The sequence below is a fragment of the Melanerpes formicivorus genome, unplaced genomic scaffold (genome assembly GCF_026170545.1).
Source record: "Melanerpes formicivorus ecotype bairdi unplaced genomic scaffold, bMelFor1.0.p_v2 SCAF_16, whole genome shotgun sequence".
Lineage (NCBI taxonomy): Eukaryota > Metazoa > Chordata > Aves > Piciformes > Picidae > Melanerpes > Melanerpes formicivorus.
This window is the reverse complement of record NW_027142368.1, coordinates 17,329,703-17,343,806: the sequence shown is the minus strand read 5'-3', so window position 1 is coordinate 17,343,806 and position 14,104 is coordinate 17,329,703. Positions and strand designations below refer to the sequence as shown.

At 67.1% G+C, this 14,104-nt stretch overlaps 1 protein-coding gene across 1 annotated transcript; it reads left to right on the top strand.

Moving 5' to 3' along the window:
* The first annotated feature begins 44 nt into the window (after positions 1–44).
* Positions 45–13,499, top strand: LOC137446180 (inner centromere protein-like). The gene is made up of 19 exons (XM_068148569.1): positions 45–455; positions 745–858; positions 3,149–3,705; positions 4,559–4,610; positions 5,160–5,193; positions 5,722–5,794; positions 6,181–6,271; positions 7,091–7,202; positions 7,269–7,403; positions 8,052–8,063; positions 8,530–8,639; positions 8,914–9,025; positions 9,359–9,439; positions 9,967–10,088; positions 10,237–10,315; positions 11,041–11,130; positions 11,314–11,424; positions 12,744–12,873; positions 13,211–13,499. The coding sequence occupies exons 1-19, from the start codon at positions 319–321 to the stop codon at positions 13,402–13,404; spliced, it is 2,346 nt and encodes a 781-aa protein (XP_068004670.1). The 5' UTR covers positions 45–318; the 3' UTR covers positions 13,405–13,499.
* The last annotated feature ends 605 nt before the right edge of the window (positions 13,500–14,104 follow it).

Sequence of the window (14,104 nt, the reverse complement as noted above, 5' to 3'; positions counted from 1 at the left end):
TTCGGGCAATCCGCTCCGTGATTGGTCCGGGCCGGAATGATGGGGACGCGCTGCGAGCGCGCTGCGAGCTGAGGTTTTGGGTGGCGGTGAGGCAGGCTTGGGTCTGCCTGGCACCGCTCTGCCTTGCGGGGAGCAGCAGAGGGGACGGGAGCCCGAGCCCGCCAGGGCTGCCGCAGCGAGCTCCGCCTGCCCTCACCCCCTGTGCTGAGGCGGGAAGCAGACCGCTGCTCCCCCTCCCGCCCGTGCAGCGTCCCCAGCCCTTGTGTCCGTCCGTAGTTCTGTCCCCCCCCAGCCCTTCTGTCCCCCCCAGGCAGGGCTATGGCGGAGGCCGACGGCCCCCTGCAGCTGCTGGAGGTGTGCGAGCGGAGGCTGTCCCGGTTCCTCCATGATGCTGAGCACAAGCACCTGGCCTGGCTCCGGGAGGTGGAGGAGCAGGGCCTGAGGATGCTGGATAGGTAGGGGCTGCCCCCGGGGACTTCCCCCTCTCCAGGGACCTGCCTGAGCCGCGGGGGCTCCCGGCTGCCGTCGGGCCGGCCGCGGCGGGAGGGTGCCGCTGGGCACTGGGTTTCCCAGCTGCTGTAGCTGTGGGTAGCTCCATCCGAGCCCCGGCACCAGGCGGCCGGTGCAGCTCCCTCCCTCCTTTCTCAGCCAGCGTTTGCCCTCAGGGGGTGCTCCTGGTTTTGCAGGTGGCAATGTTAGACGTAGCCAGGGGAAAGCAATCTGCCTTCTGTGTTCCTTCAACAGCAACCTTGGGGCTGAGCCCGAACTAATGTCCAAGACCCCCTCCCAGAGGAGGCGTCCCAGGAAAAGGCAATCCTCCTGCCTGAAAGAGGAGGGCAGGGAGCCCGGCAGGAGGAGGTAAGCGCCCTGCGTTGGGCTGGCTCCGCTGCGCAGCCAAGCGGAACAGGGACTGCTGCGGCGAGAGCCTGCGGCAGCCGCTCTGCCCCCGCCTTAGCGAACGCCTGTCAGAGGGCTGGGGGGCGATCAGCATCTTGATCCTGCTGAGGGGCTGGGGTGGGGCTGGCTGCTCCCCTTCACTGCTGGGTTTGGGGTTTTTCTGGCTGGGAGCAAGGAATAGCAAACACTCTGCCTTCCTGCCCCTTTGGCTTTGTGCTTTGGTTTGCTTTCGGCACAGCCTTGGGCCGGAGCTGGCTCCTGGGCTTCACTCTCCTGGATCTTGGTGTCTGAGGGAACCTGTGAGCAGAGCTTGCTGCCTGAGAGGTGCAGAAGCAGCTGGCAGGCAGAAAGGCTCCCAGGGAGTAGGGATGAAGCTGCAGGGGAGATTCCAAGTGATTTGCTTAGAACCAGCTACAGGTGAGGCTTCCCAGGAGGCCCTGAGCAGGCAGAAGCTGCCTGCAGACAGCTGTGGGGGCAGGATGGTGCAGTTGCTCTGGTGACCAAGGCTGGCTGGGAGGCTGCCTTGCTCCCCCCAGCTGTCACTGTAGCTGCCTCTGCTCTTGTCTCGTGGCCAGCACAAGGTGGTTGAGGAAACCCTTCCTGAGATGAGCTGTGCTGGGAGCTGAGGAGATGCAGAGTGACCCAGACCTCACCCCTGGCTGTGCAGAAGTGAACAGTTCCCATGTTAGGGTACTTAAACTTTGATAACCAGGCTGAACCCCCCCAGGAGTTGGTAGGGAAGAGTTAGAGTTAAAAGTCTGTGGGGAAGCAGTCATGGGGGGTGGGGAGGGCAGCAGGAATGGTGAGGAAGCCTTGGGAAGTCCACGTGTGTGGTGCAGGAGAAGCAGCTGCTGCAGATCCAAGCAGGGAGAGCTCTTCAGAGGCACTGAGAGCTCACAGCCATGGGCTGGATGCTCCCCTGGGGGAGGCAGGGCCCTGCCTCTCCCTTTCCCTTGTTTAAACTTAGTCTGGAGGCAGCTCTGCTGATGTGACAGAAGGCCTGGGTGGGTGTCAACAGGAAGCTGGGCCTGCAGCTCAGCACACTGTGTCTGTCCTGCAGGCCCAGGCCATTGTTCTCCTGGCTGCCTCAGCAGTGTGCTTGGAACCTCATTTCTTAGCCCAGTGGTTAATTGCACCTTTCCCAATTAGTCTGTTTTGCTGGCTCCTGTAGCAAGCCCTCTGGCTGCTGCAGGTCAGGATGTGCAGTGCAGAGAGCAAGGCTGGAGGGAGGAGGGCAGAGGGTCTCAGCTTGAACCCTAGCAGCAGGACAGGGCACTGGGGCTGCACCACCTTGTCCCTACACCGTTCTGGCTTCCCCAGCTGCTTTCCCTGCTTCCCCAGCTGCTTTCCCTGCTTCCCCAGCTGCTTTCCCTGCTTCCCCAGCTGCTTTCCCTGCTTCCCCAGCTGCTTTCCCTGCTTCCCCAGCTGCTTTCCCTGCTTCCCCAGCTGCTTTCCCTGCTTCCCCAGCTGCTTTCCCTGCTTCCCCAGCTGCTTTCCCTGCTTCCCCAGCTGCTTTCCCTGCTTCCCCAGCTGCTTTCCTCCCCTTCTCCACTCTCCACCTTCACTTGGCTGCCACTGGGTCACCCTGACAGCCCGAGCTGCTTCCTTTGGGTGTGGGTTTCTCTCCTGGCTGCTTGTGTGGCTCCATCCTCTTGTGGACACTTCCCTAACTCAGCAGAGAGGCTTTCACTGCTGTGGCTCCCCAGGGCTCCCTGTAGCTGCTCAGCCTTCACTGAGGCCATGGAGCTGGAGGTGCTTGCTGTGCCAGGTCATCTTTCCCTTAGGCAGCTGGCTCGGGTAACTCCTGAGCCCTAACTGCAGCAGGGGGTGGCTGTGTTCTTGGGTTGCCTGTGCTGGGCTCTCCCTCAGCCTGCTCCCTGCCCTCAGAGCTGGGGCTGCTTCCTCAGGTGGAGGTCTGTGAGACAGCAGCATCCCTGCAGCGTGGCTGTGCCCTGCTCCAGGCAGCCAGGGAGGAGTTGGTGGCCCCATCGTGGCTTTGCTGTGCCCTGCTGTCGGCTCTGCCTGGCCCCCAGGGCTGCTGGCTGCAGTGAGCAGCACTTCCTGAAGAACTCCAGGAAAACCTGGCCCTGGGTCTGGCAGAGGGCATCTGGAGCTCCCCAGGCCCAGCTCCTGCGCTGCCAGCAGCGGCCAGGGAAGAGCTGCGAGGGGCAGTGGTGTGGCAGGAGCTCCCGGAGTCCCCCCGAGGGCAGAGCGCTGCTGAGTGGCTTCACCTGCTCTGTCTTTGTTTAAGGTCATCCAGGAGGAGGAGCAGCACCAAGCTGGCGCTGGCCAAGCCCAGCTCCCAGCGGCGCCTCAGCAAGCTGCCAGCGCAGAGCCCGGGGGCACAGGAGCCCAGCCCCAGCTGCCGGGGGGGGCCTCAGGCCGGCCTGGGAGCCGAGTGCCCGGAGCCGCCCGGGGGGGAGGCTCCTGAGGGCGCCCCCTGCGAGGCTGGGCAGCAGGAGCCCTGGGGGGTCGCAGCCCCGGGGCTGCCTCAAGCCTCTCCTGCGGCTGCCACCTCCGCGGCGAGGGAGGAGCAGAGCCCCGACGGAGCCTCCCCCCCGAGGGCTCCCGGAGCCGCCGGCGCTGCGCTGCTCCCCGGGGAGCAGCCCCCGGGCCCCCGGGCCGCCCCCAGCCGAGCCCCGGGGAGAGCAGAGCCCGGCGGCTGCTCGGGGCAGCGCCGGAGCCGCAGGAGCTCCCAGGCGGGGAAGTGCCCCGGGGGCAGCAGGAGGAGCGGCAGCCGCAGGTCTCTCGGCAGGGACAGCGCCAGGAGGGCAGCAGCGAGGGAGACCTCCCCCGGCAGAGCCAGCTGTGAGTCCCTGCAGCCCCGGCTCTCGGGGGTGGGGGGCTTCCCCTCTCGGGGTCCTGCCCACAGCCTTTGGCCCCTGCCATCTGGACGTGCTGCTGGGCCCTGCTCTGCTGCAGGAGGCTCTGCTGGGGCACAGGGTGCAGGGGGTGGAAGGCAAAGAGCCCAGCAAGGGTGGCCTGGCTTGGCCCTCCCAGGAGGCTGCTGTGTTCCTGGGTAGAGCCTCAGCTGTGGGCTGCCACCCCCCAGAGCCTGCAGCAGCCCCTGAGGCTGGGCTGGGGGTGGCAGAGGGGCCTGGATGTGCCTGGGGTGGGAGGGAGTGACTGGGCTGAGCACCAGCCCGTGGGAGGGAAGGAGGCTCAGAGCCAGGCTGCTCCTGCTGGCTGCTCCTGCCCCCTGCCTCTGTTGCTCTGGGAAGGCCTTGTTTGGACCCCCAGCTGCTGCTGAAGGCAGGGCAGCTGCTGCTGAAGCAGGGAGGCCCAGGGAGCCTGGCTGTCAGCTCTGAGCTGCTGTAGCCAGGCACTTGCCACACTGAGCTGAGCGATGCTGGGGGCAGAGGTCAGCCCCCCAGATCCCCACAGAGCCAGGTGGGGAGCAGGAGCTGCAGGCATGGGCTGGGGAAGTGCTGCCTCTGACACAGGCAGGAGGCTGCCTTGCAGCTGGAGCAGGCAGAGGAGCTGCTGCTGCCTCCCTGCTCTGCCTCCCTGCTCTGCCTCCCCAGCCCACACCAGCTGGCACTGGGGGAGGTGCTGCTGCGGTGGGAAGCTGGGATGAGCAATCTGGGAGGGAAGCCTGCAGAGGCCTGAGCTGGGGGCTGTGGGGAAGCTCCCCCCAGCAGCTGATGCTTTTCTCCTCCAGGCCACAGCTCCCTGGAGGTGTTTGTGGAAGACGATGTGAGAGGCAGCAGCAGGTGAGGCTGGCATGGAGAGCAGGCAGGCAGCACCCACCCAGCACCCTGGGAGGTCCCTTTGGTGTCACAGGCCCAGGGCTGGCTCTGGGGCAGGCTGTCAGGCGGTGCTGTCCCCTGGGGGGACATCTCCAAGTGTCTGCTGCTGCTGCTCAGGCCCAGCCCTCCCCTCCAGGAGCCTGCCCAGAGCAGGGTGAGCTCAGGCTCTGCTAGGTGGGGCCCAGCCCATGCCCCAGGCCCTGGTGCTGGCCAGCAGCACAGGAGTTCTGCCCTGGGACTGCTGGCTGCAGCTGCCCTGTGGATGTCTGCTGGTGCTGGAGGGCAGGCAGCAGGGCTCTGAGCTTGCTCCTCACCTCCTGTGTGAACACTCTGTAGGAGGGCACTCAGCTCCTCAGCCTGGTGCCAGGAGTGTGCTGAAGCCTCTGTGGCCTGGCTGGGATGGTGCTGTGCCCCTGGGTGTGCCAGGCTGCCCTGGGCTGGCTCCACCACACCTCAGCCCCATGAGTCTCCCTGTGAGGAGCTGAAATAAGGCAGCTGGCTCTTTTTTCACAGGCCCAGGCTGGAAGCAGAGCCCCCAGCTGCAGAGGTAAGTTCTGGAGAGCAGCCTGCAGCCCCTCTGCCCTCTCCAGGCCTGGGTTGATGCCTTTGGGAGCGAGGAAGGTGGCCAGGGATTGTCCTGGCCTGTCCCTCCAGCTCGGGGGAGGTGCTGACAGCTTGGCTGCTGCTGCCCTCGGGGGGCTTGGGCAGCTGCTTGGCTCCTGCTGGGCAGAGACCTCTCATGCCCTCTGGATGGAGCATTTGGAGGGGCTTGGCCAGGCCCCCAGCAGGCAGCAAGCCTTCACTGTCAGCTGGCACAGTCCTGGGGTGCCCCGTGGTGTGGCTGCTCTGAGCTGCAGACAGCAGGGCCCCGCTTCAGGCTCCCTGCCCTGCTTGGCATTGCCTCCTCTGGGCTGCCAGAGCTGCTGCTGTGAGCCAGCTGTGAGGGGTGGGCTCTGCCCTGGGGCTGCTGCTGCCAGGGGGCTCTGCCCCAGCCTGGGGGTGGCAGCTCAGCACACCCCCAAAGCTCCCCTGCTGGGGCAGCTGCTCAGGGGATGTCTGCTCCCTCCTCCTGCAGGCTCCTGAGGACATCCCTGTCTCCAGCAGGAGTGCCCAGGCTGTTCAGCACCCCGCTGCTCAGCACCAGCAAGGTAACCTGGCACTGCTCTGGCACTCCTGGGTGAGGGCCCCAAGGCCCCCCAGGAGCAGGGTGTGTGGGGCCTGTGCTGAGCCAGAGGCAGCTCTGAGCAGGCAGGGTGATGTTTCAGGCACACTTCTGAGGCCCTGGGGATGGGGCACAGGCAGCTGGACAAGCAAGGCTGTGTTGGCAGTGTCTCCAGGCCTTGAGGCAAACTGTCCTGGCCAGCCTCAACCACTTGGAAAAGATTGCTCCTGGAGCTGGAGTCCTGCACAGAGTGCAGAGTTCTCTTCCAGCACCTCCCCTGGGGGCATCCATGGGGCTGTGAGCACCCCAGAGCCAGGGGCTGGGCCCCCAGAGATGGCTTCCTGGTGGTGCTGACTGCAGGCTTCTCCCCAGGAGGCTTTGCCAAGCTGAGCAGTGAGCCCCAGCAGGAGACCCAGGAGCCAGCTCCCGGTGCCAAGCCCCAGGAGAAGCCTACACACATCTGGTAGGAGAGCTGTGGGGAGGAGGGAGCCTGGGCTGCAGCCACTGGGGCTTGGCCTCCTGAGCTGCAGGAGGGCTCTGGGGGGCTGTTCCCCTGCCTCTCCCCTCCTCTCCCCCTGGGGGTTTGAAGTAGTCTTTGGGCAAACCTTGTCCCTCCTGGGAGTCCCTTGTGACTTCTGAGCCCTGCTGGGGCTGTTGGGAAGCAGGCACAGGAGCTTGGGCACAAGCAGGGAGGTGATGGAGGTGGCACAGCTGCCTCAGCTCAGGCTCTGAGCAGCTCCTCCAGGGTGGTCCCAGGAGCAGTGTGAGAAGCTGGCTGAGCTGCTCCTGTGGCAGGGCCTGGCACCCCTGGCCTGTGCCCTCCCACCTGAGACCTCAGCTGCCTTTGCCCTTGGTCTCCCCTGCCGCCTGTGCTGGGCTCACAGTGCCCTTGGACCTCACTCAGGTCAGGACCTGCTGCCTTCCTCGGGGCAGCTGTGGGGCTGGGCCCTGGCTCTGCACTGGGGCAGCCTCCAGGTTCCCCCCCGGGGCTGGGAGGTGCCAAGCAGGGGGCTCCCCCCGGGGCCAATCCGAGCGCCCAAAGTGCTTGCAGAGCAGCTGAGAGCCTGCCGGGGAGCGGAGCGGGGCCGTGGCTGGCAGCACCCAGCCGAGCAGAGCTGTCCTGCTGCCGGGGAGGGGAGGCAGAGGGAGGAGCCCGGGGGTCCCCTGCCCGCGGAGTGCCCTCTGCAGGCGCCAGGAGCTGCCTGACCTCCGGCAGCAGGGGGCAGGCCGGGGCACAGGGGGCAGCTGCTGGCCCCTGAGGTGCCTCTGGTGCTGCCCCCAGGCCGAGGAGCTGCAGGCAGGCAGTGGCAGCGCCCCGGAGCGGGCCCCAGGAGCAGCAGCAGGGGAGCTCGGCAGCCCAGCCCCCCCCCTCCTCCCCCTCCCCAGCCAGCAAGGTGAGTGCCCCCTGCCCCCCCGCCGCCCCCCGCCCCCCGCCGTGCCTGACTGCTCTGTGCCCCCAGGTGGTGAGGCCGCTGAAGAGCCTCCTGCAGGCGGTGCAGCGCAGCCAGCTGCTGCCCAGCCCCGGGCCCCGCGGCCAGCCCGGGGGCATCAGCGGCTTCCTCCGGCGCAAGACCCCCGGCAGGGCTGCGCTCAAGGTCAGAGCTCCGCCTCGGCAGGCCGGCAGGGGGCGCCCGCCGCGGGGGGGCAGGGCAGGCAGGCAGGGGGAGCCCCCCGGGGGAGCAGGGGGGAGCAGGGCAGGCAGGCAGGGGGAGACCCCCGGGGGGGAGCAGGGCAGGGCAGGCAGGGGGAGACCCCCGGGGGAGCAGGGCAGGCAGGCAGGGGGAGCCCCCCGGGGGAGCAGGGGGGAGCAGGGCAGGCAGGCAGGGGGAGCAGGGGGGAGCAGGGCAGGCAGGCAGGGGGAGACCCCCGGGGGAGCAGGGCAGGCAGGCGGGGGGAGACCCCCGGGGGAGCAGGGGGGGAGCAGGGCAGGGCAGGCAGGGGGAGACCCCCGGGGGAGCAGGGCAGGGCAGGCAGGGGGGAGCAGGGGGGAGCCGGGCAGGCCGTCGGGGGGGGGGGGGGGGCAGGCTGCCTCCCGGCTCTGCTCTGCCCCGGGGGGCGCTGGGGGCTGCTGGCTGAGCCCCTGGGCATCAGCCCTGCCTTGTGCAGCTGTGCAGCAGGGCAGGCTCTGGGGGCTTTGTGCCTGGTGCTGAGGGACAGGCAGCGTGGGGGCAGCCTGGCTGTGCTGCCAGGGGGCTGCTGGCACCTCCAAACCCTGAGGCTTTGTCTCTCTCTCTTCCCCACAGGGAGACTTTGTTGTAAGTAGAGCTCTGGGATGGCAGGGGCTGGGCAAGGCTGTGCCCCTGCCCCGTGGGCACTTCCCTCCCCTCCTGCTGGCAGCCACACAGCTCTGCAGGGCAGGCCTGGAGCCCTGGCAGTGGTTGGGTGCCAGGATGCCTCTGGAAGGCCTCTGAGCTGTGTTCTGCTGTGGACCTGCTGGGAAGCCCTTTGGCCTCAGCAAGGCTGTGCCTGTGCTCCTCCTGCCCTGCTCTCACTGGTGCTGGTGCAGGTGGTGCTGTGCCAGGCTGCAGGTGCCCCCAGAGCTGCTCCTTTGCCCTGCCCCTGGGGCACTGAGGGGTTGCCCTCCTCTCGCTCCCCCTGGCTGGGCCTGCACTGGTGCCAGACCTGTGGTGTTCCTCCCCTGCTGGCAGCTGCCTGGCACCAGCAGCCCCAGGGTGGGCACAGGCCCCAGCAGTGGGTACAGCCTGAGCTGCTCCTTGTCAGGAGAGGGAGAGGCAGAGGCTGGAAAGCCTCAGGAGGAAGCAGGAGGCTGAGGAGCAGAGGAGGAAGAAGGTGGAGGAGGAGAAGAGACGACGCCAGGCAGAGATGAAGCAGTGAGTTGGGTGCCTTAGCTCCTGCCCCTGGGCTGCCTGGGAGCTGGCAGCATGGCTGTGCCCAGCCCTGTGCCCCCTGTGTGGGAGGGGCAGGTGGCAGACCCCTGCCTGGGCAGCCCAAGCCCTGATGCCTGCTCCAGGGTGGTGCAAAGCAGCTGCTGAGGCCTGGGCCAGGAGCGTGCTGGGGCTCAGCCCAGGCAGGGGAGCCCTCAGCAGGGCCCTGCTCCCCATCCCCTGGGGGCAGGGCAGGCTCTGACAGCCCCTCTGGCCCCAGGAAGAGGGAGGAGAGGCTGAGGAAGGCACTGCAGGCCAAGGAGAGGGTGGAACAAATGGAGGAGGAGAAGAAGAGGAGGATGGAGCAGAAGATGCTGCAGGGTGATGAGAAGGTGAGAGGCTGGGGAGCCCTTGGCAGCAGCTGCTGTGCTCCCTGGGGGCCTGGGGCTGCTGCTGTCACTGAGCAGGGGCTGGGCAGGCCTGGGCCTGAGCCACTGCCCCGGGGGAGGGTTTTCTCCTCCAGCTTTGCACAGTCCTGCCCTGGCACCCAGCTCCTGAGGAGCTGCTGAGGGAGCTTGGCAGCAAACCTGGGGCAGTGTGGTGCCTGCTGGGTGCTCCCTGGCACAGCAGAGGGCCTGGGGAGCAGTGCCCAGGGGCTGGGGAGCAGTGCCCAGGGGCTGGGGCTGCGTGCTGGGGGTGGTGCAGCAGAGCTGTGGCTGCCTCAGGTGCCAGAGGAGAGGAGCAGGAGGAAGCTGTCCAGGAAGCTGGAGGAAGCTGAGGCCAGGAAGCAGAGAGCCCTGAGGAGGGTAAGAGCCATTCCAGACCCCCCCTGCACCTGCAGAGGGGAAGGAGGAGCAGGGAACCTCTGCACTGCCCTGCCCAGGAGGGGAGGGAGAGCTTCCAGCTGCCTCTGGGTCTGTGCTGCAAGGTGTCTGGGGCTGAGTGGGAGGGGACCTGAGGGGGCAGGAGGGGCAGGCAGGGGGAGGAGGGGCAGGCAGGGCAGGGGGCAGGCAGGGGGAGGAGGGGCAGGCAGGGCAGGGGGCAGGGCAGGGGGGAGGAGGGGCAGGCAGGGGGAGGAGGGGCAGGCAGGGCAGGGGGCAGGGCAGGGGGGAGGAGGGGCAGGCAGGGCAGGGGGCAGGCAGGGCAGGGGGGAGGAGGGGCAGGGGGAAGGCAGGGGGGAGGTGGTGCAGGCAGGGCAGGGGGGAGGAGGGGCAGGCAGGGCAGGGGGGAGGAGGGGCAGGCAGGGCAGGTTGTCTCCAAGCATTTGCTTTGTGTCCTTCCTTTCCACAGCTGATCCTGGAGGGTTGTAAGGGATTTCTCCTTCCTTCCTCAGGAGGAACATGAACTTGAGCAGCAGGAAGCACTGCAGAGGAGAGAGGATGAGGTGAAAGGGAAGAGGGTCTGGGAGCTGAGAAGCCTTGTGGAGCAGAGAGAGTTGGAGCACATGAAGGAGAGGTACCAGCTGCTTGCTGCCCTGGGGGGAAGCAGAACAGGCAGGCAGGAAGCTGCCCCAAGGGTCTGGGCTGCCCCCAGCCTCAGGAGGCTGAAGCAGGGCCAGGGCTGTGCTTTGGGCCCCAGCTGAAGCAGGGTTGGCTTTCTGCAGGGACCACAAACAGAGGTGGAGAGAGAAGGCTCCCCCAGGCCAGCTGGAGCCAGTGGGGCTCCCTGAGAGGAGCAGAAAGGTGAGGGGGGAAGGGGCTGTGGAACAGCTGCTCTGGTGAGGAGGAGATGGGGCTCAGGGGCACTTGCCAAGCACTGCCTGGGTTCTGAGCTTGGCTCAGGGGGACAGAGGCCTGAGGAGGGCCAGAGGTGGGGGGGTGTTGGGCTCTGGACTTGGCTGCCCTGTGCCTGGCAGGGGACTCTCCTCAGCCTCAGCACAAGACAGGTGGCAGCCACACAGCAGCAGCTGGAGGAGCAGCTCCAAGGGGCATTTCCTGTGGCACTCAGGGAAGGTGGAAAGCAGTAAGGGATTGGTCCCTGTGCCCCTCCCTGGCTGCTTGCAGGCTCCAGGTGACTTCACTTGCACCTGGACACACAGCCCTGCAGCTCAGGCTCCTTGCCTCAGGGACATCTTTCCCCCTCTGCTCTCAGCATCCCTCCTCTTCTGCCTCCTGCTTTAGTAAAGGCTCAGCCCCCAGGGCTGCTGCTCTGAAGGGCAAACCCCTCCTGCCCTGGCTCTTGCTGCCCTTGCTCCCCAGGTCTGTGTCCCCCCAGCCCCCTGTGCTGCACTTCAGTGCTGGTTGGAAGGGGCTGGAGTAAGCCCAGCCAGGTCCTGCAGGCAAGGCAGACCCTGAGCCCTGGGCCTGCAGCTCTCCCCCTTGTGGGTGCTACAGGAGGAGGAATGCCTGGAAGAGTGCTTTGGGCTGGGAAGGAGCTCAAGCAGTGAAGGTTTTCTTCTCCCTGCTAGGAGGAAGAGAGCCCCAAAGTGCTGCAGCAGAGACAGAAGCAAGCAGAGCCTGCTGCTGGGGCTGCAGAGCCCTGGCCCAGAGCAGCAGAGGTGAGCATGGGCTCTGCAGGCCCTGCAGCTCAGCACACCAGGAGCTGCTCAGCTCTTGAGTCCTGGGGTTGCCTTTTGGCTGCAGGCTGAGGGCTTGTGCAGGAAATCTGCCTCAGTCCCAGGAGTCTGCAGCTCGTGCTTGGGTGAGCACGAATGAGGAGTGACTGAGTTCCTGCCTCCCAGCAGCAGGAGGATGCTCTGCAGGAGCCCCAGCAGCTGGCAGAGGAGAAGAGAAGCAGGGAGGCAGAGGCTCTGCCTGCTGCCTGTGCCACCTGGCTGAGCAAAGCTGTGAAGGTGAGTCCTGAGCTGAGCCCTCAGCTGGGGCCCTGGGCTCTGCCGAGGGATTCATGCCCCCGGGATGGGGCAGGGCACAGCCTCCTGCCCGGGGTCTGCCCGGGGTCTGCCCGGGCCCTGCCGCCCTCCTCCCTGCTGCACAGCCCGGAGCTCGGCGCCGGGAGCCCGGGGGGAGGGAAGCCAGGCTGGAGAAGCTGATGGGGATGGCCGCGGGATGGCAGCACCCGAGGAGGAGTCTGAGCTGCCTGAGCCGCGGCCGGGGGAGGGGAAAAGCTGCACCGAGAGCCAGGCTGAAGCCCAGCCCCTGCCGGCGGCTGCCCTCCCTCCTGCCTGGCTTCTCGAAGCTGTGGCTCAGGGCAGAGGACACAAAGCAGACCTGACCGGGGGAGCCGAGGGCTTACCCTCACCTGTAGAGCCCTTTGAAGGCCCAGGGGGGGACAGGGGTGGCTGCCCCTGAGCGCAGTGAGGGCTGGGATGTGTGTCCTGGCCTAACCCCAGCCTGCAGCCAAGCCCGAAGGCAGCTGCTCACTCCCTCCCTGCCCCAGGGGGACAGGGAGCAGAATGGCAGAGTGCAGCTGGTGGTGGGGACAAGGCCCAGGCTGGTACCTGAGGTGAGACCTTGATGAGAGTGATGGAAGGGGAGAGAACAAAGGGGGAAGAGCCTCAAGGAGCAAGTGGCTGCTCCCCACCCCCTGGCTGATGTCCCTGAGAAGCCCCCTGGGCACTTGCCCCCAGCTTGCTCCCTGGCAGGGCATGGCACAGCAGACAGACCTTGGCCTGGTATGGGCACTGCCCAGCAGTACCCAGATCGCAGCTCCTGGCCAGCAGCTGGGAGCAGCCCCTGCTGCAGCTCAGCTCTCAGCAGGCTGAGAGCACAGCCCAGGGCTCAGGATGTGAAGCCAAAAGGATCTGAGCACTCCTGGGGGTTACTGAGGGCCTGCACCCAGGCTGCCTGCTGGGAGCTGGGTGGATGCTCAGTCACTGAGAGGCTCAAAGGTGCCCCCTGCCCCCCTGCCCCAGCCTGCTGCTGAGCTGGGGTGGGACTGTGAGCAGTGACCCTGCCCTGCTGCGCCAGCCCCCAGCTCCTCTCTGCCTCCCTTCCCTGCCCAGCCTGTGGCACTGGAGTGCAGGGCTGAGGCTCCTGCCTGGCCACCTCAGCAGCAGCCTGCGGGGGAGCTGAGCTCAGGTCTTTAAGAGTCTCTTCCTCCTTGGCGTTGGAGCTCTGAGTGGCAGCTTGAGGGCAGCCTGTGGGGCTCTGGTGGCCTCTCCCTGCAGGCTGGGCTCTGCTGCCTGCCCTCACTGGAGCCCTCTGCTTTCAGAGGTCTGTCTCTGCCTCCTGCCTGGAGTCCCTGAAGGGGGACGCCAACAACTACGGCATGGATCTGAACAGCGACGACTCCACGGACGATGAGAACGACCCCCGGAAGCCTGTCCCTGCCTGGGCCGAGGGTAGGTCCCTGTCCCCCGGGATCCCTCCCTGGGGAGCTCCAGATGCAGCCCGGGAGGCTGCAGCGGCTGCTGGCCCTGCGCAGGGAGGAGCTGCAGCTGCCTCGGAAGCCTGGGGCTGGGCAGCCAGGGGGCGGCCTGGGGGGCTCGGGGGGGCTGGGGCTGCGCTGGGGCTGCGCTCGGGCTGCTGGTGGCTCAGCACGTCCCGCTGGCCGCTGCGGGCCCGGGGCTCGGAGCCCTGCCGGGGGCGCTGCCGGGCCGGGGGAGAGCAGCGCGGGCGCGGAGGGAGCGCTCGGGAGCCGCTCACCAGGCTGCCTCTCCGCCCCGCTCGTCCCCGCAGGCTCTCAGCTCAACCAGGCGGTTGTCCACCAGTACTACCACCCGGTGGACGTGGACCAGATCTTTGGGCTGATCCTCAGCCCCCGGCTGGAGGACATCTTCGGCAAGAGCAAGCCCAGGTACTTCAAGCGCACCAGCTCGGCCGTCTGGACCTCCCCTCCCGGCGCCCAGCCCCCCTGCGGCTGCAGACCCTGAGGGCACAGCGCCCTGCCCGCGGGCAGCAGGGGCACTGCCGGGCTGCTCGCTGCCCTTTTAAGTTGCTTTGGTTGGTTTTGTACAGAAATAAAAGTTCTTCATGAGCCCTGGTGCCTGCAGCCCTGCTTCCCTCCCGGGGGGGTGGTGCAGGGTGGCTGTGGTTGGTCCCTGCCAGGGCTGAGGGGACTCTGCCCCTCCCCTGCCCTCTCCTGGGGGCTCTGGACTCCCTTGGTTCACCTCCTGGGGTTCTCCTGGGCTTCCCTGGGCTCTCTGGGATTCTCCTGCACTCTCTGGGGCTCTCTTGAGTTCTCCTGGGCTCCCTGGGGGCCTCTCAGCATCACTGAAGCTCTCTTGGGATCTCCTTGGAGGCTTTTTCCCTGTGTTCTCTGAGCTCCTTTGGCTCTCAGGTGCTTTTGGGGTGGCTGTGGCACCTCTGAGCTCAGTCTTGGTAGCCTGTTGGGGCTGCTCTCCTGGTGCCCATTCCCCCACCCTCTGGGGGGCTGCTGTGGGTGCAGGCTCCAGCTGGCTCCTGTCCCTCGCTGTGGTCCTCAGATTACCTCATCAGACATCCCCGAGGAGGCAACTTCCAGACCTTGGCAGAGGACAGGTGCTGGAGCTCAGGTTCTCAGCTGGAGCTGCCAGAGGTGCCAGGCTGCAGCAGGACAGAGGAGTCAGTGCCACCCTTCAGGGGCTGAGCAGG

Bases quoted from the DNA above. Each gene is read 5' to 3' on its own strand.
- LOC137446180 (XM_068148569.1), top strand. From the start codon at position 319: ATGGCGGAGGCCGACGGCCCCCTGCAGCTGCTGGAGGTGTGCGAGCGG. The intron at 3,706-4,558 runs GTGAGTCCCTGC...TTTCTCCTCCAG, and splicing joins CTCCCCCGGCAGAGCCAGCT to GCCACAGCTCCCTGGAGGTG. The intron at 9,440-9,966 runs GTAAGAGCCATT...TTCCTTCCTCAG, and splicing joins AGCAGAGAGCCCTGAGGAGG to GAGGAACATGAACTTGAGCA.